General features: G+C 47.1%; 1 protein-coding gene across 2 annotated transcripts in view; it reads right to left on the minus strand.

The window, feature by feature from the left end:
* LY96 (lymphocyte antigen 96) overlaps window positions 1-25,157 on the minus strand; it is a 77,233-nt gene that overhangs the window by 16,977 nt on the left and 35,099 nt on the right. The window contains exons 2-4 of one of the 2 annotated variants that reach the window (XM_063925031.1): window positions 19,232-19,318; window positions 11,937-12,038; window positions 10,933-11,061 (exon numbers count right to left, since the gene is read on the minus strand). In XM_063925031.1, the coding sequence (XP_063781101.1) occupies window positions 10,933-11,061; window positions 11,937-12,038; window positions 19,232-19,318 (318 nt within the window). The remainder of the gene's footprint in view (window positions 1-10,932; window positions 11,062-11,936; window positions 12,039-19,231; window positions 19,319-25,157) is intronic. The other variant, XM_063925032.1, reaches the window with a different exon arrangement.

Genomic DNA, 25,157 nt, shown 5'->3' on the forward strand with positions numbered 1-25,157 from the left:
CGCATCACCCGTCCATTGGCGAGTCCATAAGGATGTTCTCGCTGAGATAAACATTGCATTGGCCCTAGAAGCTAGCAATCCAATGTCCCTTTGAGCATCCCTCATAAATAAGACTGCGTCTTTTATATGGGCTAGAGTTAAGAATATAGGCCCTCATTCCGAGTTGATCGGTCGCAAGGCGAATTTAGCAGAGTTACACACGCTAAGCCGCCGCCTACTGGGAGTGAATCTTAGCTTCTTAAAATTGCGACCGATGTATTCGCAATATTGCGATTACTAACTACTTAGCAGTTTCAGAGTAGCTCCAGACTTACTCTGCCTGTGCGATCAGTTCAGTGCTTGTCGTTCCTGGTTGACGTCACAAACACACCCAGCGTTCGGCCAGGCACTCCCACCGTTTCTCCGGCCACTCCTGCGTTTTTTCCGGAAACGGTAGCGTTTTCAGCCACACGCCCCTGAAATGCCGTGTTTCCGCCCAGTAACACCCATTTCCTGTCAATCACATTACGATCGCCGGAGCGAAGAAAAAGCCGTGAGTAAAAATACTTTCTTCATAGTAAAGTTACTTGGCGCAGTCGCAGTGCGAACATTGCGCATGCGTACTAAGCGGATTTTCACTGCGATGCGATGAAAAATACAGAGCGAACAACTCGGAATGAGGGCCATAGTATCCTTATCCATATTATCAAATTGATCTGTCAGCTCATCTGTCCAAGCTGCAATTGCGCTACACACCCATGCCGACGCAATTGTCGGTCTTAGTATGAGAATAAATACACTTTAAGGTAGTTTCTTGCCTGCGATCTGCAGGGTCCTTAAGGGCCGCTGTGTCAGGAGACGGTAGCGCCACTTTCTTGGACAAGCGCGTCAGGGCCTTGTCCACAGTGGGGGATGATTCCCAAATCTCCCTGTCCTGCTTAGGGAAGGGGTATTCCATATAAATTCTTTTGGGGATCTGCAATCTCTTTTCCGGAGTCTCCCAAGCTTTTCCAAAGAAATCATTTAATTCATGAGATGCGGGAAAATTAATAATCTGTTTCTTTCCCTTAAACATGTGTACCCTTGTGTCGGGGACCGAGGGTTCATCCTCAATATGCAACACATCCCTTATTGCCACAATCATACACTGAATGGTTTTAGTCACCCTAGGGTACAATTTTACTTAGTCGTAGTCGACACTGGAATCAGAATCCGTGTCGGTAGTAGTGTCTTGTGTTAAGGGACGCTTTTGAGACCCCGACGGGCCCCGTGAGTCGGTCCAATCCGAGGATTGACCCCCTGATGTCCCCCCTAATTCAGCCTTATCAAGCCTTTTATGTAAAGATGCCACACTTGCATTCAACATATGCCACATGTCCATCCAATCCGGAGTCGGCACAACCGACGGGGACACACCACTCATTTGCTCCACCTCCTCCTTGGAGAAGCCTTCCGCCTCAGACATGTCGACACACACGTACCGACGCCCCACACACACAGGGATTAACCTATAAGGGGACAAAACCCCAACCAGGCCCTTAGGAGAGACAGAGATAGAGTATGCCAGCACACACCAGCGCTTAAAAACACTGGAAAAAATATGACCAGATAGCGCTTTTTTATATATAATATACCAATTCCCACTCACTGCGTCGCTAATGTGCCCCCCTCCTCTTTTTTCCAGCCTGTGAAGTTCAGCAGGGGAGAGACCAGGGAGCCAGCGTTCATGCATGCAGCTTCTGTGGAGAAAATGTCGCTGGTTAGTGCTGAGGATCAAGCCCCGCCCACCCGACGGCTGGCTTCGGTCCCAGTGACTTTTCTATTAAAATGGCGGGGGATCTTAGATTTACTGCCTCCGCAGCCTAATCTATCTGAATTTGCCCAAAAGTGAGGAATATTGCTGCCCAGGGCGCCCCCCCCCTGCGCCCTGCACCCTTCAGTGCTGTTCTGTGTGTGTGACTGGGAGCAATGGCGCGCAGCTTACCGCTGCGCGCCTTACCTCATGAAGATCTGATGTCTTCTGCCGCCTAAGATGTCTTCTGCCTTCTCATCCCGGCTTCTATCTTCGGCATCTGTGAGGAGGACGGCGGCGCGGCTCCGGGACGAACCCCAGGTGAGACCTGTGTTCCGACTCCCTCTGGAGCTAATGGTGTCCAGTAGCCTTAGAAGCAGTGCCCAACTTGACAAGCCAGCTCTGCTTCTCTCTCCTCAGTCCCACGATGCAGGGAGCCTGTTGCCAACAGGACTCCCTGAAAATAAAAAACCTAACAAAATTCTTTTTCAACAGAAAACTCTGGAGAGCTCTCTGCAGTGCACCCATTCTCCTCTGGGCACAAGATCTAACTGAGGTCTGGAGGAGGGGCATAGAGGAAGGAGCCAGTGCACACCCATAGTAAAAGTTCTTTTTAGGTGCCCTATCTCCTGCGGAGCCCGTCTATACCCCATGGTCCATACAGAGTCCCCAGCATCCTCTAGGACGTAAGAGAAATTCAGTATATAATTTATTAGAATAAGATTTACATAGAAACAGAGAAATTGACGGCAGATAAGAACCACTTGGCCCATAAAGTCCGATTTGCAGATCATCAGTCATGAGCATAGTGAGCAGAGCTATTTTGCAGCAGGAACCTGCAGGAGCTCAGTTACTGAATCTCTTATAAATTTAACATAATCAGGAACTGGGTTTCAAAACCTGTCGTAGGCCAAAATGTATTTTCCATAAGATAAGTTTTATTTTAAAGTCCATTTTGAGTGCCTTATGTTCTAAAAACTATCTACTCTATCTATCATCTATAACTTTTTTAATAGCTCCACCCCCAGACCCGTTCCTGAACCTATTTTTCCAGAAAAATAGTACAGATTTTGAGTATATATTATTATTACTCTTTATTTATATGGCGCCACAAGGGTTCCGCAGCACCTAATAAAGTATGTAAACATATGAGCAGACAGTGCTAGAAAACACATGGTATATAAGCTTTTCTGCATCACCCATTCATAATACTCAAATAAGTAGCCGGGTGGCAACAGCCAAGGGTTAAGTGCAATTGTAGGGAGTATGGAGTAGATGATGGCATAAGTAAGGGAAGGAAAAGCACATGAGGTTAGAGGGCTCTGCTCATGAGAGCTTACATTCTAAAGGGGAGGTGCAGACAGACAGGGGTGACAGAAATGTGGTAGACAGTGAGCATGGAAAGATGACTAGGAAGAGAGCTGGCTGTGTTTGATGAAGAAGTGGGTCTTGAGAGCCCATGTGAAGTTTTGTAGAGAGGGGGAGAGTCTGAAGAGAAGAGAAAGAATTCCAGACATATGGAGCAGCACATCCAAAATCTTTATCTCTTAATAAAGCTTAATAACAAAACATATTTTATTTATCTGTGATAGGTATGTTTTCACTAGACCTCAAATAGATGATGTCTTGTATAACAGTGCTACTAATAACATAAGAAATATATATGTAAAACATTAAGAATTAGAAACGTCAGGAGTCATGTTGTTGTGTAGCTGGGGGTGAGGCCAAGATGGCACAGTTCACTGCGAATCGTTTCATCAAGCTGATTTCATTGGCTATTATGTGGGAAGCTGGTCTACTCTCACAGGAAGTCATTAGTCTCCCAGACATTCCAGGGGAGTAGGCAATTAAGTGTATAATTTGCCATACATTAACTGAATTTGAGTTGCCTAATATTGCTTTCATGGTTCTGCCCGTCAGTAACCATGAGATATTGTAAATTTCAAAACTTTGTGTGTAATAACTGTATGACCTATGAATACCTGTGTGCATTGAACGTAGACTGTGATTAACAGTCCAGTAGCCTACCCGACCTATTTCAGATTGCATAAGAGGCCAGTTTCTTATCTGTCAAGGGCAGCAGGGCTCCAGCCCTTATGGTTGGTTGTAAAACAGTGACAGAAATGACACATAAGGTCTGAGAATGTATATGTAAAGGGATTTCAGATTCTCCAACTGTATGTGCAGGAGATAAAGTGGTCTGGAAAGAGACAAAACTGTGTTCCGTCAGTCCACCCTGTACATGAAATCCTGCCTGGTTGAGGTGAGACCTGCTGTGTGCCACGCTGCCTGTATGAATAGATGTGGCAGGGAGTTAAGGGGGTGAGAACCGCCACCTCTTCCGGACCACTTTAAGCCCTGTGTATGTGGATTTTTTGGTCCTACACTCCAATAATTCTGTTTGAAGATGAAATATGTCCAATATCCCCTGACATGTTGATCTACAAACCAAACTTCCTGTGTGTGAGTACTAAGTAGTCCTGCCTATCTCTGGAGTTTGTTGCAATCCCCCCACTTGATTGGGAAATCTGACAAAGGGATGTGTGTGAGTCAGAGACTTTACTTAACATGTACAGTGAAAAGTTGAGGGCTAGGAGCAGCCCTGGACAGGAATAAATGACAGGGAGACCTGTATGAGATGCCCATTTCTCAGCTCAAGGCTAAGATGACCGGGCTAATTTCTAAAGTGAACTCCGATCACTACAGTTTCATAAATCGTACTTTGTGGTGATACTGCTTTCACATCGCAAACCTGGGTCAGACCCTTTCACACTGCACTTTCGACCTGGGTTATTCCTGGGTTGTTCCCTTTTTACACTCAACCCAGTTCACCCATGTAAACACTATGGATGTAATTTAAAATGGATGCTCTCTGGCTCACGAAGAGGAGGCGTCAAAAGGAGACACAGGAAGATCCAATCAGGGCTTTTTTTGGAGCCCTGGGTTAAATAATTGGGTAGGGCCTTAAAAACTGAACATTGAACCAGGTCCGACCCCTGTTTGGCCCTTTGGCGCTTTCACACTGCACCTCAACCTGGGTCAACACGGCAATATCCCGGGTTATTTTGGCAATGTGAAAGGAGTATGAGTGACTCTGGTTTATTTCTTATTTTTTTTAAATATTCAGTAAGAAATAGCCATAAGAAGGTTTCACCAAATGCACAGGAATTCCTTACCACAAAGGTTCTTAAATGTGGTCCTCAGGGCACCCCAACAGTCCAGGTTTTAAGTTTATCCATGCTTGGCCATAGGTGACTTAATTAGCACCTCAGTCAATTTGATTCAACCTTGTGTGCTGAGCCATGGATATACTTAAAACCTGGATCGTTGGGGTGCCTTGAGGACCACGTTTGAGAACATCTGCCTTACCACATGGTCAGGTGATGTCAACTCACTAACTGAATTTAAAAATAGACTGGATGTCTTCCATGCAAAGAATGGTAACAGTAGGGGATACTATGGGGGTGAATGATCCGATTGTCATGTTTGGAGACCAAAAAGGAGATATTCCCCCATTGTGATGCTAAATTGGTAATTGTCACATGTTGGTAATTGTGCTGCCTTCTTGTGGATTAATGTAATTAGAGGTTATGAAGGGGATAATTTTGGTCAACTTCTATCTATGCTCTCCTTTACACCGGATCGTAATGACACTGTTTGTACAGAATCATCATATATTTACACTACACAGCTGAGATAGGGCTTATAGCATAATATATTATATCCCCGTCACAACAGACCCCGCCCCTTCTGCAATAAAGCTCCGCTTGGAAAAACACCACTAAAAAGCAATGGGGGTTATTATTCAGACCTAATTGCTGTTGTGTAAATTTGCAAGCCGGCTGATTATCGAACGACTGTGCATGTGTACGGATTGAAGTACGCATGTGCGAGCCCAAACAGCTAAAAAACAGGATTTTGATACCTACCGGTAAATCCTTTTCTCCTAGTCAGTAGAGGATGCTGGGGTCCACTTCATGACCATGGGGTATAGAAGGTCTCACAGGAGCCATGGGCACTCTTAAGACTTTTCAATGGGTGTGAACTGGCTCCTCCCTTTATGCCCCTCCTCCAGACCTCAGTTATAGGAACTGTGCCCAGGGAGACGGACATTTCGAGGAAAGGATTTACTTTAATACTAATGGTGAGATATATACCAGTTCACACCTCAACCATGCCGCACAACATGGCATTCAACATAACACACACCAACAGGCATGAACCAATTACAGCAAACATGCTGAAACTAATAAAACACAACATGTGTAACTCTAATAAACAAAACTGCAGGTAAAGTACGCACTGGGACGGGTGCCCAGCATCCTCTACGGACTAGGAGAAAAGGATTTACCGGTAGGTATCAAAATCCTGTTTTCTCATACGTCCTAGAGGATGCTGGGGTCCACTTCATGACCATGGGTTTTATACCAAAGCTCCAGTACGGGCGGGAGAGTACAGATGACCCTGCAGCACCGGTTGCCCGAACTTGAAGTCTTCATCGGCCAAGGTGTCAAACTTGTAGAATTTTGCAAATGTGTTTGACCCCGACCAAGTAGCTGCTCGGCAAAGTTGCAATGTCGAGACCCCCCAGGCAACCGCCCAGGATGAGCCCACCTTCCTAGTGGAATGGGCCTTCACCGACGTCAGTAACGGCAATCCAGCCGTAGTATGAGCGTGCTGAATTGTACTTCTGATCCAACGCACAATAGTCTGCTTGGAAGCAGGACACCCAATCTTGTTGGGAGCATACAGGACAAACAAGGACTCTGTTTTCCGTATTCGAGCTGTTCTAGCGACATAAATCTTCAAAGCTCTAACCACATCTAGAGACTTTGACTCAGTGAACGTGTCAGTAACTACTGGCACCACAATATTTATGTGGAAAGATGAAACCACCTTTGGAAGAAAATGTTGACGAGTTCTCAACTCTGCCCTATCTTCATGGAAGATCAGGTAAGGGCTCTTGTGAGACAATGCCTCCAACTCAGACACCCACCGTGCGGATGCCAATGCCAAAAGCATCACCACTTTCCAAGTGAGAAACTTCAACTCTATCTCTTGTAGAGGCTCAAACCAATCTGATAGAAGAAACTGCAACACCACATTAAGGTCCCATGGTGCCACTGGAGGCACAAATGGAGGCTGGATGTGCAGAACCCCTTTCACGAAGGTCTGAACCTCTGGAATAGAGGCCAATTGTTTTTGGAAGAACACTGACAAGGCCGAAATCTGGACCTTGATTGACCCCAATTGGAGGCCCGCCTCCACACCAGCCTGCAGAAAATGGAGAAAACGTCCCAACTGAAACTCTTCCGTAGGATTTACCAAGACACATATTTTCTCCAAATACGGTGGTAATGTTTCGACGTTACTCCTTTCCTGGCCTGAATAAGGGTGGGGATGACTTCCTTGGGAATACCCTTACGGGCTAGGATCCGGCGCTCAACAGCCATGCCGTCAAACGTAGCCACGGTAAGTCTTGATACACGCACGGCCCCTGCTGCAGCAGGTCCTCGTGAAGAGGAAGAGGCCGAGGATCTTCTATGAGCAACTCCTGAAGATCTGGGTACCAAGCCCTCCTAGGACAGTCTGGGGCAATGAAGATTGCTCGAACTCTTGTTCTCCTTATGATCCTGAGCACCTTTGGGATCAGCGGAAGTGGAGGGAAGACGTACACCGACCGGAACACCCACTGGGCCACTAGCGCATCCACTGCTATTGCTTGAGGGTCTCTCGACCTGGAACAATATTTCTGAAGCTTCTTGTTGGGACGAGATGCCATCATGTCTACTTGAGGAACTCCCCAAAGACTTGTCACCTCTGCGAAGACTTCTTGGTGGAGGCCCCACTCTCCTGGATGGAGATCGTGTCTGCTGAGGAAGTCTGCTTCCCAGTTGTCTACTCCTTTTACATGTCTTTCTGCCCAGAGGAGGATCTTGGTCACCTCTGCCATTGCCGCTCTGCTTTTCGTTCAGCCCTGCCTGTTTATGTACACGACTGCTGTTACATTGTCCGTCTGGATCTGCACGGAATGATCTTGAAGAAGATGTACCGCTTGTTGAAGGCCGTTGTAAATGGCTCTCAATTCCAGCACGTTTATGTGAAGGCAGGTTTCCTGAATTGACTATTTTCCTTGGAAGCTTTCCCCCTGAGTGACAGCTCCCCAGCCTCGGAGACTTGCATCCGTGGTTACCAGGACCCAGTCCTGAATCCCGAACCTGCGTCCCTCTAGTAGGTGCGGACTTTGTAGCCACTACAGGAGCGAAATCCTGTCTTTTGACGACAGGATTATCTTCCGGTGCATGTGTAGGTGGGATCCCGACCACTTGTCCAACAGGTCCCACTGGAATACCCTGGCATGGAACCTGCCAAACTGTGTGGCCTCATAGGCCACCACCATCTTCCCCAACAACCGAATGCACTGATGGATCAACACACTCAATGGTTTCAATATCTGTTTTACCATTTTCTGGATTTCCAGAGCCTTTTCCACCGGAAGAAATACTCTCTGAACTTCTGTGTCCAGAATCATCCCGAGAAAAGACAATCTTGTCGTCGGTTCCAACTGTGACTTTGGGTAATTTATGATCCAACCGTGTTGTTGCAGTACTGACAGGGAGAGTGGGATGTTTTGTAACAACTGCTCCCTGGATCTTGACTTTATCAGGAGATCGTCTAGATAAGGAATTATTGACTCTTTTTTGATGCAGGAGAACCATCATCTCCGCCATCACCTTGGTGAATACCCTCGGTGCCGTGGAGAGACCGAAAGGTAACGTCTGGAATTGGTAATGGCAATCCTGAACCGCAAATCTCAGATAAGCCTGGTGAGGAGGATAAATGGGAACATGCAGGTAAGCATCTTTTATGTCTACAGACACCATGTAGTCCCCCTCCTCCAGACTGGAAATCACTGGCCTCAGTGATTTCATTTTGAACTTGAATCGTTTCAAGTAGAGATTCAGATTTTTCAGGCTTCGGAACTACAAAAAGGCTTTGAATAAAACCCCTCCCCTTGTTGTGACAAAGGTACCAGGACTATGACCTGATCCTGACATAATTTTTGGATTACCGCTGTTACTGCTTCCCTTTCTGGAAGAGAAGCTGGCAAGGTCGATTTGAAAAATCGGCATGGGGGAACGTCTTGAAACTCCAGCTTGTATCCCTGGGACACTATTTGCAACACCCAGGGATCCAGGCCAGACAGAATCCAACCTTGGCTGAACAGTTTGAGACGTGCCCCCACCCAAGCGGCCTCCCGCAAAGGAGCCCCAGCGCCATGCTGAAAATTTGGCAGAAGTAGGATTAGACTTCTGCTCCTGGGAACCTGAAGCTGCTATGGACTTCTTTCCCTTTCTCCTTCCCCTACCCGCAAAGAAGGGGGAACCTCTCGCTTTTTTTTATTTATCGGGCCGAAAGGACTGCATGTGCGGGTGATATGTCTTTTTGTGCAGGCGCAGGGGGCAAAAATGTCGAATTACCTGCGGTAGCCGCCGAGACTAACGCATCCAGTCCATCGCCAAATAAGGCCTCACCTTTATATGGGAGAGCCTCCATATTTCTTTTGGAATCTGCATCCGCGTTCCACTGGCGAATCCACAACGCCCGCCGAGCCGATACTGCCATGGTAGCAGCTTATGAACTCAAGAGTCCAATATCTTTCATCGCTTCTAGCATGTATGCGGCAGCGTCTTTGTTATTCCCTAACTTAAGGAGTATCTCATCTTTATCAATCGTGTCAATTTCTGATGACACGCTTTCTGACCATTTTTCAATAGCGCGACTCACCCACGCGCAAGCAATTGTGGGCCTGAGCAGCGTACCATTGGCAACATAAATGGATTTCAATGTAGTTTCCATCTTTCGGTCTGCTGGCTCTTTTAGTGAAACCGTGCCAGGTGCAGGGAGAATTACCTTCTTTGTTAACCTGGACAGTGCACTGTCTAACACAGGGGGTGACTCCCATTTTTTCCTGTCCTTCACCGGGAAAGGATAAGCTATCTGAATTCTCTTGGGAATACGAAATTTCTTTTCGGGATTCACCCACATCCCTTCAAAGAGTGTATTAAGCTCGTGGGAAGGAGGGAAAGTGACCTTAGATTTCTTTTCTTTATAGAAATAAGCCTTCTCCTGAGATACAGGAGTGGCTTCCGTGACTTCCAGAACTTCCCTTATAGCCACAATCATATATTGTATATTTTTTGCCAATTTGTGATCTATTTCTCTGGAGTCACTATCGTCGACACAAGAATCAGTGTCCGTGTCGGTATCAATATTCACAATATTCGCAAATGGTCTCTTATGTGACCCAGAGGGGTCGCCTGCGGATGGAAGAACAGAGCCCTGAAAAATCACATCCTCCACAGATTTTCTCCAGCACTCAGCATGAGATTCAGACTTATCTAATCTCCTATTGATATGATGCATACTATCACGTATTTCTTTCACCCATGCAGGCTCTTGGTGTGCCAGCACATTACACTTCTGTGTCCCTAAAATGTTTTTTGCCAGTTCATAGAGGTGTTTTTGCTGCCCAGAGCGCCCCCCCCCCTGCACCCTGCAGTGCCTGTGTGTGTGGGCAGCAATGGCGCGCTGCACTCCCGCCAGCCGCGCTCTACCTCAGCCATCACTTTCCTTGATAGAAGATCTGTCTTCTTCTACTCACCTGTCTTCTGACTTCTGGCTCTGTGAGGGGGGTGACGGCGTGCTGTGGGAGTGAGCATCTAGACACAGCTAGCGTTCAGTACCCTTCAGGAGCTAATGGTGTCCTGTCAGCCAGAAGCAGAGCCATGAAACTCTTCAGGAAGTTGGTTCCTACTTCTGCCCCCTCAGTCCCACGAAGCAGGAATACTGTTGCCAGCAGTTCTCCCTGAAAACAAAAAACCTAACATAAGTCTTTTCAGAGAAGCTCAGTAGAGCTCCCCTAGAGTGCATCCAGTCTGCCTGGGCACATTTCTAAAACTGAGGTCTGGAGCAGGGGCATAGAGGGAGGAGCCAGTTCACACCCATTGAAAAGTCTTAAGAGTGCCCATGGCTCCTGCGGAACCGTCTATACCTCATGGTCATGAAGTGGACCCCAGCATCCTCTAGGACGTATGAGAAAATCCAGCAACTTTTTTGATTGCTAGCTATACTAGATACCATTCCCAAACATGCCTTACCTCCTTTTACACTTCCACAGAAATCAAATTCATCATCAACTCCAGAACATAAGTCATATCTCTGGTCTGAGACTTTGTTCGAGTCCTGCCAGATTTCTATCTTAGCATGTACATTGTCCAAGTCTGCTCCTGTGAAAGAGACATACTGAAGTTATTTAGTTTACCCCACATGAGGCAAATGGCAAAAAAAAACACATCTCAGGACAAAAATGAAGTTTAAGGCCCTCTTCAAGGTTTGCCATATTGGGGGGGGAGGTAGGTGTGTGTGTGTGTGTGTGTGTGTGTGTGTGTGTGTGTGTGTGTGTGTGTGTGTGTGTGTGTGTGTGTGTGTGTGTGTGTGTGTGTGTGTGTGTGTGTGTGTGTGGGGTATGTGTTTCTTCTTCAGAGATTGTCTTCAGTAATTCAGAAATAACAATCAGATGAATATATCCATATTGTGTCTGTATTTCCAGGGATTTGGTGGTCCCTTTGTGTGTATATAGCTGCATAAGTCCTTTATTTTTGTGCCTTGGGACAGTTAATTTTTTGTATTTTAAACAAAGAGCTGAATGTTTAACCAATATGTTTTCATATTATAAAATTCAGGGCCTTAAGCGCCTTGAGTCCTATTAGAGAAGCGGCGCTATATAAATAAAATTATTATTATTATTCTGCACTATATCAATAAAATTATTATTATTATTATTATTATTCTGCCTCAGATGTAATGCCGATATTCACGCAAATTGTCATCAACTGCACATGCATCTACTGTAAGTAGCTAAAAAGTCACCCAGCGCTTGCGTCCTAAGGTATGTACGTACAGAGTCACAGGATGGACTGACAGTCCCCCAATACTTGCGTCCAATGGTATGTGCATGCAGAGCCACTGACAGCAGTTGCCCAATACTTGAGTCCCATGGTATGTGCGTACAGAGTCACAGGGTGGACTGACACGTATGGAGTCTGAATGTCACAATCCTGACTTTACTCCTCTTATTCTAGTACCTGGTCTTATGTCTTACCTCTGCCATTAGTCCTGCAGATCAGGATATCTTTCTTGCTGAGTTCATTGCCTGAGAGGTCATACAAGTTGAAGGCTGTGTTTCTGGCTGCTGATTCGCCACCTGAGAGAGTTCATTTATGTGAGTAATCTGCAGAATCCTGATTCCAGCAGTGTTATCCCTGACAAACTGGTCTCTGCACTAGTGTGTCAAATCCCGGGATCGGTGGGATCCCAGGATTTTGGGCCTGGGACTGGAGCTTCCAATACCGGGATTTTGTTGTTTCTTCTTTATGCCGGGCAGCTCTGAGCACCTGAGCACTCGGCTCATACGCTGCCTGGCTGTGCGGCTGTGAGCGGCGCTGCGTGATGTCAGTCAGCACAGCAGTGATGGTCCACGTTCCATGGCATGGCTGTCACTCTGAAGCATACTTGCCTACCTGACCCTCTCCATGAGGGAGAAAATGCTCTGCTCCTGGAATTTCCTGGTAATGTATGATTGCAATCACCTGTGGTGAAACACCTTTCTTATCAATTAACTAGCTCACCACAGGTGATGGCAATCATACATTACCAGGAAAGTCCAGGAACAGAGCATTTTCTTCCTCATGGAGAGGGTCAGGTAGGCAAGTATGCTCTGAAGTTGTGCCACTGCTATGAGAAGAGGGCTCATTAGTTCCGTCCGGGACTTGGGACCTCGGGGGGGGGGGACTCTGTGGGACAGGACTCTAGAGGAACAGGGAGCCCTGCTGCTGCCTGCGGAGAGCAGATAGTGCCAGACCTTCCCAGTACCACACACCACCCAACCCCACGCCCAGTGAGATAGTGCCTGCTGCCTGGGCCCTGCTTACACCACACTGAAGGTCTCACTCTGACTGAGACTCTCTGTCTCTGCCAATGCCAAAGCTGCCACTGTGACTCGTTACTCGACTGATTGCTGCTGCTCTTGAAGTGAAGCTGACCGAGTTTGGGGTGCTTTGGGTGTGGAACATTTCATCCTCAGATGTCTGTTTTCCCACAGATGTAGCACTTCTGGACCAGTTGGGGCTCCAGTGGTCTCTGATTACTTGCAGGGACACTGCGGGGCATTTGCTGGCCAAGCACACCTGGGTTTGAAGATGCTTGTTATGGGGGAAGATAAGCATAAGAGGGGTGTCACCATGGTTGTACAGTATTTTGGAGTTGGCTTCTGGTCGGGCGCTTCTGCCCATGTGGCCGAATCTTTAAGCTGGGTGTGATAGGGTTAAAACAAGTTAGCCATAGAGACTCCATTTTTGCATTTGAACACTTAAGGCTTGCACCTGGATAATCAGCAGCTATGCAGCATCATTTCCAGGACTTGGCTGTACGCCCAGACATGGTAGACCTTGCTAGTATGTTCAGAATAAGATAAGAAAGAACTAATTGGACCTGTAGATGGTTGAAGCATAGAATTATGTTTTAGAATATATTCATTAGCTTTGTGTGAAATAGTATGAACTGTATATTCTATATCCTGATTGGTTAAACGCCATTACACCCTCTTTTTGTGTATAACCAACCACGTTAGGAGCCATTTTGCAGAACAAATTCATGGAGCTCAACATTGTATCTTAATCCATTGCTGAATGTTATCTTTTCTCCAGCTAGCTGCATAATTGAAGAATGACTGACTGACATCGAAGGAAATTGTTAGTACAAGGTGACAGCTTGTACCCCGTCAGGTGGCTCCAGGTATAGCACCCACTCCTTCCCCTCTGAGGCGCACCAGTGAAAAAAATGCTCCCAGCAAATCAGGTCAATCAGTGCATCCCATGTAGTGGCTTCAGATCCCTTCACCCACTTTACCAAGTACTGCCGCAGCTGGGTGGCGAACTGCTCATGGGTGCTGTTAGTGTTCTTGGTCAAGTCCCAGAACTTTTTCCTGTAGGACTCAGGCCTTCCTACCTCTATGTCTATCTGTCTTTGCCCAGTTTTGTTCTATAACTGTTGTTCTAATTGTAAAGCGCAAAGGAATATGCTGAGCTATATAAGAAACTGCTAATAAATAAATAATAAATAATATATCGCTGTAGGAGGGCCCCTACGACTTTCTCATAAACTCCACAGTTCTCAGTGGTCACTCCTCGATAGGCCTCACAGTGCCTGTCCATGCACAGTGAGCACTAAGGCCCTAATTCAGCATCAGTTGCAGTTTTGCTAATAATGCAAAACTGCAACTGCTATCACTCGCATGCTGGGGGTTGCCCAGCATAGGGCAAGGTGATGTGAACGCAATGCGACCCACCCCATTTTAGCTATCCCGCAACACCATGTCAATCAGGCAGAGGCGTTTGCATCAATGCAATGTGATCACAATGGCTGGCTTGCACACGCGCAGAGTGGTCCCTGAGCATGAGCACTTGGCCGGACAGCAGCCAGATGCGATCACATCGCACCAGCATGTGATGATGAATAAGGCCATAGGTGTCTTGCCACTCCCACTTGGGTAAATCATGAAGTTTGCATTGCCTTTCAAAAACTTTGAAGTATCATCAATGTCCAAATCGCTGTCTGCAACTTGGCAAACTGTATACCTGCTGATATGGGTAAAGCAGCTGACAATCTTTCTCGGGTTACCATGGCTTGTGGTGCCTGCTCATCACGCCCCATCTGGATGATGATTAAGCGTTCATGCTCCATTGGGAATGTAGGGAAACATGGCTGCTGCAAGAGGGGGCGAGGCTTGGAGATCTCATTAGGTCCAGATGAAGGTCCGCTGTTGGGCCGTCATCTTGGGTGCTGCTACTGTCGGTGCTTCCCACCTCCGTCTGGTGCAACTCCTTCCAACTCACGAACAATACTCTTGTGATGATTTTAGATGCATTGAAAGGTATCTTCACGTCCTTTTCCTGACACACCATTATGTCCTTGGACATTCTGCTGTAGTCAGCCATCTCGTGCGTTCTCCTGTCCTGCAGTTACTCTTCTCCTGAGTAACTCGGCTTCTCCAATCTGGTGACCAAATAAAGCCGCCTGGAATTATCCCACCACTATGCCACCAATTTCTGATATTAACAGCAGTTCAACCTTCTTAATGTCACAGGAAGTATATCTCTCTCTTCTCAGTCAAAAGAGATCTCTCTCTTTCCATTCAGGACTCACAGTACCTTATATATAGTCAGAAGTCACAGTACAGCTCACATTACACAGGAACTGATAATTTACATTCCTTTTGACATATTTATCACAAATTCAAAGTATCTATATGGTTTATGCAGTGGATGAGTGCCAGTTGGCTGCGACTGAACCCGGATAAAACAGAGGTCCTTATGATAGGACCGCAACATCAAAGGATAAGACTGCAGCATAGCCAACCAACTGGACTTGCAATCTGGGATTCAGAATTACAAACCACTGATCATGTGCGGAATCTTGGCGTTGTCCTGGATAGTGGCTTGACACTTAAACATCACATATCAGCCACAATCAAATCCTCATTCTTTCACCTGAGGAACATAGCCAGAATCAAGCACTTAATTCCCTCAGATGATCTGCCAAAAGTCATACATGCATTTGTATCATCTCGATTAGACAACTGTAATGCCCTCTACCTTGGTCTACCAGCAAAAGAATTGCACAGCTTACTGCTGGTGCAAAACACAGCTGCCAGGCTGTTAACCAACCAACCAACCAACCAACCAACCAACCAACCAACCAACCCCACTCTAGCCACATAACACCCATCCTCTACTCCCTTTACTGGCTGCCTGTAAGATGGCGAATCATCTTCACGATTGGTTTACTGAGTTTCAAAGCACTACATGACCAGGGCCCAAGGTACCTGAAGCAGCTACTGACCCCATACTGCCCCACTCGATTACTGCGATCTATAGATGAAGGACTTTTAGCAGTACCTAGAATCTCCCGTAATTCATCTGGGGGTCGAGCTTTTAGTCATGCGGTTGCGACTCTATCGAACTCACTTCCCCGCGCAGTGCAAGAGACCCCAACTATAGAATCCTACAAAAGTAGACTCAAGACTTTCCTGTTTACTCAAGCATATCCATAATGTCCCTTTAGTATCTACATGCTTCTGTATTTTATGAAAAGCTGTTCTGTACTTCATTATTTTCTGTACTATATTATGCTATGTATCTGTTAAGCGCCTTGAGACCTATTGAAGAAAGAGCGTTATATAAATAAAATTATTTTTATTATTATTATAATGTTTGCAGATTTGTCCATTTAAAAAAAACTGATGGATGTGTCACGAGGTTATCCTGTGTGCTGGTTCTGGCCACACTAGGTAACTATGACTTGCATATATTGGAGCATTCCGAGTGTAAATCTCATAGAAAATCACAGAGGTCCTCAGTAAAATGGGTTAGCCTTATTAACACAAAGAGACTGATTCAGAGCTGGGACCAGACCAGACCAAAAACAAACGGAAGCAATTTCGCAGCTGGGCAAATCATGTTGAAATACTTTCTTTTTTTCTGCATGTAGTGTACTGTAAATACTGGATGCTTTACATGTAGCCAGGGGCGCCAGAATGATTTCACGCAGGGAGGGGCCAAGTTTGAATTTCATTTTTGCGCCTCTCCTTCAACCCCCCTCCTCCCCCTCCCGTGGTGCCGGTCTCCTCTCCTTCAAACCCCCCCCCCCCCTTCATCAGTGCGGGGGAGCGCTTACCTCTGTATCCCCGTGGGCGGCTTTTAAAATAGTGTGCTGCCGCAGGCAGGGTGCAGTGCCCCTTCTGTACTGGCCGGCTGTCTCTTCTTTGGTGATGCATTACTGGGAGGAGGCGTCGCATTCCGGGACCACAGTCACGCCTCCTCCCAGTAATACATCACCAGTGAAGAGAGAGCCGGGCAGTACAGAAGGGGCCCCGCACCCTGCCTGCGGCAGCACATTGCTTTTAAAGTTGTAGCCGCTTACGGGGATGCAGAAGGAAGCGCTCCCCCGCACCAGCGCCTGCGCCTCGATCATGTTTGGGGGGGTCAAGCTGCCCCCTTGCCCCCCCCCCCCCCCGTTCCGACGCCCATGCATGTAGCCCATAAATACTGGATAGATTGGTGCCTATTTTGCAATTTAGAATTCCCCTAGGACATGCCCCGCCCTCTCCCAAATCTAAATTGCTCTGCACCTAAATATCTGCACATTTTAAATCTGCTCCACCTACAGTGCAACATGGTTTTGCCAAAGTGTAAATTTGTAATTTTTTATGCTTTGCTTCAAAGACTGAATTAGCCTCATAATCATACTTGCTCTTCCGAACCCTGGGAAGAGTAGGCAAGTGCCCTACTAGCCTTCCCTGCCTACTTCAGTGGCGCACGCAGGGGGGGGGGAGTTCTGAGTACCCAGAACCCCACCAATCAGCCAAATTCTTTTTTTCAGAGATGGAGATAGCTGCGTCTCCGTCTCCATACAAACAGTGATCGTGATCACAGAAGCTGCTGCAGGTAGCTCTTGTCTGCGGAGGTCAGTCTCTGCACAGAGGAGCGTGGAAATTGCTCCTCCACGGGTCATACTTGCCTACTCTCCCGGATGTTGCAGGAGGCTCCCAATTTTTGGGGCGGCACCCCGCACCCCCAGAAATGCAGGCAGATCTCCTGCATCCTGCCCGCACCCTAGTGAAGCGGGCAGGATGGAGAGATACTCTCCGGTATTCGCGTGTCCGTGGGGTGGAGGAGGGGCTGAAATGATGCAAATCGTGTCAACAGGATTAACTTTAAATAGAGGGTCAACGGCAGATATATCCATTTTTTCACCCCCATGCTCACATATTGTTCACTGCTCATTTAGCACACAATAGGCCTGATTCAGCACACAATAGGCCTGATTTAGATGTGGTTGGAGCTGCTATCGTTCCTGCTTACATGGAAGCAACAGTGATAGCTCTGACAAGGTAATGCAGCAGGAGGCGTCACGCTGCCTGCATGCATTACTGATTCGAGCTGAGAAACTGAGGCCATCGCCACCATCTCCCTGCCCCCAATGGGCATCAGACTGTCAATCACTGACAGTCTGATGCGGTCCTGCGTCCAACGCCGCAGATCTGGACTGCACGGGTCCGTTTCATGCACAAAATGGCGAACAGTGCTTTGCGTCATGTGCAGCTACAGCGTTGGGACCTGAACATTGCCCAATGTGCAGCCACTGCCCACCCCACATACCACTATCGAGCTGATCTATTTACCACTTTTTATTGCTTTCAGTTGCTTTTGATTTATTATAGCTAGGTGTATTTGTGATTCTTTTTGGTTTTACACCCTTTGGTGTGATACATTTCAGTCCGTTTACACAGGTGACGTCTGCGCTTATTCAGTTGATTACAAGAAAATGCCAAGTATATTCAGTAAATAATTAATTGATATCATTTTGACCCAATCTACCAGGCTAAATACCAATTTATTTCCATAGCTCCACCAGCAAAATATTGGGGTGACAATACAATTTATGTACAGGGAGGTCTACAGGGAAGTGTGGAAACAGTGTGGAAACACCTTTTTAAAATTCAATTTGAGTTTCATCCAAAAAGGCCAACTTCAAGATGGCTGCCATACTGGTGACATATCCTAAAATGTTCTCCCCCACTCCCATATCATATGTGTAGACATTGGATTAATAGTTCTTTACTCATTTCCTTTTTATATAACCACCCTGTACATCATTTAACGAAGAGTCTGTATCTGCTGTATTAAACTATTTAAAAGCATTGACTTTCTATATAGGGATTATTGTTGATATTCAATATATTTAAGACTATATATCACTATTTGTAGAATATACATATGTCAATTCATCACTTAAGTTATCAGTGATTATTCCCAGTGCTTATGATCCTCTCTCTTCCTTTGGTCATGTTTTTGTACATTGTACTTGATGTAGTGTACCCAAGATGGCTGCCTTACCTCTCGTGTGTAGGCTGAACAATGCATGATTAAATAATTTTATAATGTATATAGCTTTAGTAAATAATTTTGAAGCACCCCCATTACATGTCATCTCATTTAGGCATTGCCAATTCTGCCCAGTTTAACCTAAGTAGTGCATCCAAGATGGCTGCCTTGTCTGGTACCTTTGTGGATAAGTTGAACAATCCTTGGAACTGATGACACAAAATGGCTGCCTCAGCTCTGTATTTTCTGCAAAGTGTGGGGAGGGTTAGGTTTAGGCTGCGGGAAGGTAGGGTTAGGGGGGCATTGGGGAAAGGTAAGTATACTTACCTTGCCCTTGTTTGGATTCTCACCATTGGGATGCTGCGGTCAGTAATACAACCCTATAATCCTATATGCTGACAATTATCACTGTAAAAAGGTCCCATAATTACAACATAAAAAATGAAAGGTTTACTTGGGATCATTGTCGCAGACATATTAAAGAGTTGATTCTTTCTGTAAATACAGGGATCCATTGTTAACACCGGGTGGTCACTTTCATCTGAAATAGAATTAACAGAAAACAATAAAATCGTCCTTTTGTTGTTGTTTTTTTTGTTTTTTTTTATTATACAGTACAGTCTGTTTCAGTAGCTCAATACAATGGATTTACTATATGTGAAACTTCCTTTAAAAGGACATATAAAGAAATTGTAATGTGGTTAACACATAATGGAGACCAAAGCAAGACACTGCCCCACGCTCTCTGGGCCAAATTCAGCATGGAACGTAGATGTGCGAAAAATTGCACATCTTTGATCCATTACACTGACATGAGGGGGGATGCCCAGCACAGGGCAAATCCGCCCCACATGCCGGGCCCTGTCCCTCTCCGGGCAAACATGTGAAAGCATCGCACGGCGGTGATGCTTTTTCATGTTTAGGGTAGTCTTCTACCTACGCAGCCTAGCTGCAAAAGCAGGCAACTACCCGCCATGTTTGGGCGTGGGCCGCCTCGCAAACAGTCGGGATATGCCTGCGTTGTCTAGACCGCGCCCCCCAACACCGCCGCGACGGTCCTTAAACACTAATGCGATGCCTCCTCCCGGCCCATGAACGCCTCCGCTTGTCAATCAGACAGAGGCGTTTGCACAAGTGAGATGCCGTCGCATCTCAGTGTGTGCGCATGCGCAGTGCAGCTGCTGCCTGTGCGCACACTTTGCAGGGATTCAGCATGCGAACACTGCCCCAGCTGTGTTCCATGCTGAATTAGGCCGTCTGATGCCAAATGGCATTTCCCAACACCTTGGGGTATATATACTAAACTATGTTTTTTTAATCGTAAATCAATTAAAACAATGTTGTATTTAAAGGGCTAAAAAGCACATTTACTAACAGACATTTACTAACAGACAATTTTTTATATTGATTTTTATTTTTTATTTTTTTTAAATCTGCTTATTATTTTTGGCAATACAAAACAGTTTACAGCATCACATCAGATAATGGCCCTCATTCCGAGTTGATCACTGCGGATCTTTGCATCGCAAGCAGCGGGAAAAAGCCCAATGCGCACACGCAAAAGCTACAATGCGCATGTGCACAGTGACCCGTGCGATGAATGTACAGAAATACAAACCCTTTTTGTGTTCGTAGCGGGCCAACGACAAAGAGGCGTGATGAAGGCGGTGCGGGGTCATGGCTTTGCTAGCTAGCGAAAAGGGTCGTGAAGGTGGGTGTCTACTGTGGGAGTGTGCTAAGGATAGTAGGTGTGGTTTTCGCATCGCTGCAAAGCTGATAGTAGCTGCTGCATAAGAAGCGTTTGCAACAGGAGTAGGTCTTCAGCTACGTAGAGCAAGCAAACTCGTGCAAGAAGTTGCTGACAGGGCATAGCTAGCTAATAATTGCCAATAAAAAGCAGCTGGTGAGCCACTAATAGCGCAACACTGCAATTGTAACTGAGTCAGTCACACAGATGGTATGTGCATTTAAACTCCTAGGAAATGTTATTTTTCAAACCCATTTCAAAATCAAAGACCCTGAAAAGCATCACACATGTGTCTTATTGTAAAATATATGTGTATTTGCTATGTTCCATATGTCTGCTTTGTGTGGAACGTATTGGCATTGGCTAAGTGTTTTTACTAATTTATGGACATTAAAAGTGCAACCCGGGGCGTGGCTTGGCTAGCAGGGAAGGTGGCTGTGTTTCACCTCAGCTCCTCCAGTGACAACACAGTTAGGGCCTTTTCACCCCTCTTACCTACTCCCCAAACAGCCAGGGGGTACCCCGGTAGCCTCCTCTACCTAACTACTGGAGCCTGGGGAGACCCGCGGAGTCGGGGAGCGCTTTTAAGCGCTTCTGCAGATTGCGGCCTTCCCCCCAGAAGGAAGCCGGGACCTGGAGTCGGAGGAGAACCCGGATCGCTCCCTCCGGAGGCGGACTCCCGCTACGTGCCGGCGCCTGACGAACCTTGCTGCCTTACCCGGACCCATCGTGCCTCGGCCGGTGAGTGGGAGGCCGGACCCGCACGGGGGTGAGTCCGCTTCATAAACGGAGCTCAAGTTGTGGTCGCTAGGCCTGTCTCCCCTCACGGAACAGTCGTGACTCCCGCGAGCCTGCCGCCTCCTTCTCACAGCTCCGCAGCGCAGCGCTGTGCGCCCCGCTGCTGGGACCACTCGGTCATCTCAATAGCGGCTTGCCCCTCTCGTGCTCCCCTCGCCCTGCGGACTCCGGAGCTCCCCTCTACCCTCAGGCACACTGCCCCGGGAGGCCCCTGTGCTACACGAGATAGCTGATTCAACATGCCTATTAACACCCCCACAGAGGCTCATTCCCTCCATCCCAGTGTCCACTCAAACCCTATCGGTGCAAGGATATTATCTGGGCTACAGGAGTCGGGTTTGCGGAGCCGAGGGGGGCCTTAAAACCCCCCTGCGGGTTGCGGCCTAACTCCTTTCCTGAAGCCGGGGACTCAATTATCCACTACATCCGGCAGGCTCTAAGAAAGACCCTGCCACAGACCCTGAGCCATCGCTAACACAGAAAACTCCCCCTGGTGGCCACCTCAGGATAATTCACCAAAGAAGTGCATTTAAGCCCATCTAAGGGAAACCATATGAATGTTTCTTTACCTCTCTGAGTAAATAATGCTACCAGACATGTGCTGCACCTGGCTGTCGTTGCTACTGATACCGTAATGCACTGTTGATGCCAACCCACAGGGAGCCGTTCCGCTGAAGGCATTCTTATGCGAGCTATGCAACTAAATTCCACCTCGTTGATTTGATTTCAAGGAATCTAAACCTCCCGCTGCTGATTGAGTGATGACCAGGAACAAGAGACCTTCTAAAAAGACCGACACATCAACTCCGCGGGGAAACATGTCACAGTCCGCTATGAGATCCTTTCTACAACCCACCCCACCCGCCTTAGCTGACAGCCCTTCTGCTACAGACCCCCCACTCCCCCACAGATCCCTCACCCATCCCCTCCAGGTGCGGAAGCACCATGCGCCTGCTTTTTAGGAAGTAGGGATCTACAAGATATCTTAGCCTATATGAAAAACCTACCCACTAAGCAAGATCTGCAAGATACAGTGAGACGTGAGCTGGCAGCCATGAGACAAGATATCTCCCACATTTCTGACCGGGCGACTAGCCTGGAGGATCACCAGGACTCTTCCGACACATTCCTAAAGTCGCTGACAACCATCATAGATGCCCAGTCCTCGGAGATCCACTCCCTCCAAACATGGTTAACAGATTTGGACAACAGAGGGAGGAGAAACAATATCCGTGTGCGGGGTTTGCCGGAAGATGTCCCTCAGACAGGCCTGATCGACGCTCTCACTAAAATCTTCAAAGAGATCTTGGGTAACGACCCCAACGATGCCATCACTTTCGATAGGGCCCACCGAGCTCTGAAACCAAGAGGTCTCTCCGCAGACAGACCATGTGACGTAATCTGCAGATTACATTATTTCTCCCAAAAGGATGATATTATGCGCAAAGTTCGCCAACTCGACGGAGTTGATTTCAACGGTTCAACGATCCAGATCTACCAAGACTTGTCCTGGCACACACTCCAACAGCGGAAGGCCCTCAAGCCCCTAACGGATGAACTCCGTAAGCGCCAACTGAAATACCGCTGGGGCTTTCCCTTTGATCTCCAAGTCTCCTTGTCGGGGAAAACCCACACCCTCAACTCATACTCGGACTTCCCGGAATTCTGTACAGGACTGGGCATACCGAAACTTGACTTGCGCGATTGGGACTTCCCCACTCCAGAGCTACCATCTTTCCAACCCCTGCGTACCGGAGCACCCTAGAAGGAGGTGCGGAGGGCTGGGAGAAGAAGCTCCAGCGGACCTCCCCCCGACAAGGACTCACGTGTTACCTGATCGATAGGTCGCAGTGGGACACGGTTTCTTCGGTTACAGCGTGATACCATTTCTCACCACTGATGAACCTTCATCCGATATCTCGCTGTCGCTGAGGCTCCACCCTCCCCCCCTAATATGTCTCGAGCTGTTGATTGTTAACTCCTGTTCCCTGATCACAAGATTTCTTGCATCCAATCACCCGAAGATTTCTCCATGTTAACGAGGTTTACAGTTTACAGTTTAAAGTTTACAAATAGCTAATACTATGCATGTTTAACGACTTTTGCTCTACTTTTTCTTATTGTCTAGTTGCCTTCGGCGGAGGCTCCCTTATACGCCCCACACCCGCCTCTGGCTGTATTGCCTCTTGGGTTCCCAATCCTTAGATGGATCGGTAACCTCACTGCGGGTTTTTTGAATGTTACTGTTGTTTTCTCTCCATGCTCTGTTCCTTTCTCACTCTCTCCTATTCCTCCCTCTTTTCTTTAATTGACCATTCTGGGCTCACAGCCTTCCATCACGACCTATGTCTCTCATGGCATCCCCTGGTAGAGTTAAAGTAACATCGATCAACGCAAAAGGCCTTAACGTGCCGGAGAAAAGAGCATCCCTTTTGCGGTCCCTCTGGGCTGATAGAGTGGATGTTGCGCTAGTCCAGGAATCACATTTTAAAATTTCCGCCAAGAACCCTCCCTTGACTAATTACCGTTATCCTCAGGCCTTTTATAACAACAACCCAGACGCTAAATCAAAGGGTGTGGCAATAATATTCTCTAGGACTCTCCAACTGTCAGACATATCAGTGCACAAGCCGATCCCGGGTCGCCTCTTGATAGTAAGCTGTAAAATATGTATGTGCCCATACACATTTGTTGCACTTTATGCCCCAAATAAGGACCAGATCCCATTTTTCCGCTCCGCCCTTACCCAAATGGAACCATTCCTTTCAGGGGTTGTGGTTCTGGGGGGAGACCTGAACTGGACTCATCTTCCGGCACCCCCCGGACCTCCCAACGTCAATACCGACAGGTTAGACGACTATTCCATGACCTTCAGCTGGCTGACTCCTGGAGGGTTCTCCATCCCTCTGATCGAGACTACTCCTTTTACTCGACCCCACATAATGCTTACTCTCGTCTCGATTATTTATTTCTGAGTCATAGACATCTCCCTTTACTAATAGACTCCTCCATAGGATCGATAACCTGATCTGACCATGCCCCTGTACATATGACTCTCTCAACCCCCCAGGTTGCCCCGGGCCAATGGACTTGGCGCCTCAATGAGTCATTACTACAGGACCAATATTGCAAGGGTGAAATAGAAAAGGCACTGACTGAATTCTTCTCCATAAATGACACCGATGATGTTTCCAAGATTATCCTGTGGGAAGCACATAAATGCACCATAAGGGGTAAGCTCATACAGTTGGGGACATTTATGAAGAAACAGAGGTCAGCATTAATCACCAAACTATTAGAACGACTCCACCACCTCGAGTCCTAACACAAAACATCCCTTTCAGAGACTGACTACCTAGAACTACTTGACACACGTGCCCAACTAAAGAAAACCCTCACTGATAGTATTCAGCTTTCAGTCCGTAAATGCAACTCCAAATACTACCAGTGGGGTAATAAACCTGGCCGCCTCCTAGCCCAAGCTCTTAGAGCTCAACGCTCTTCTTTGTACATTAATAACGTAAAAGATCCCGGGGATGCTCTCCGATTCAAAACCCCTGAAATTGCTGCGTGCTTCAAACAATACTACTCCCTTCTATATAATCTAGAGAACCGACCCGATGGCACAGCCACCCCTTATAACTTCCTACAGGCGAAGGCATATTTAGAAAAGGTGTCCTATCCCGTCCTATCACCTTCGGACAGGGAAGCACTGGAACAACCTTTTACCCAGCTAGAGCTGGAAAACGCTCTGGCCTCGACACCCTCTGGCAAGAGCCCGGGGCCGGACGGCTTCACGCTCACCTACTATAAACAATTCAAAGACCTCGTCTCC

The sequence above is a fragment of the Pseudophryne corroboree genome, chromosome 5, assembly GCF_028390025.1.
Source record: "Pseudophryne corroboree isolate aPseCor3 chromosome 5, aPseCor3.hap2, whole genome shotgun sequence".
Classification (NCBI taxonomy): Eukaryota; Metazoa; Chordata; class Amphibia; order Anura; family Myobatrachidae; genus Pseudophryne; species Pseudophryne corroboree.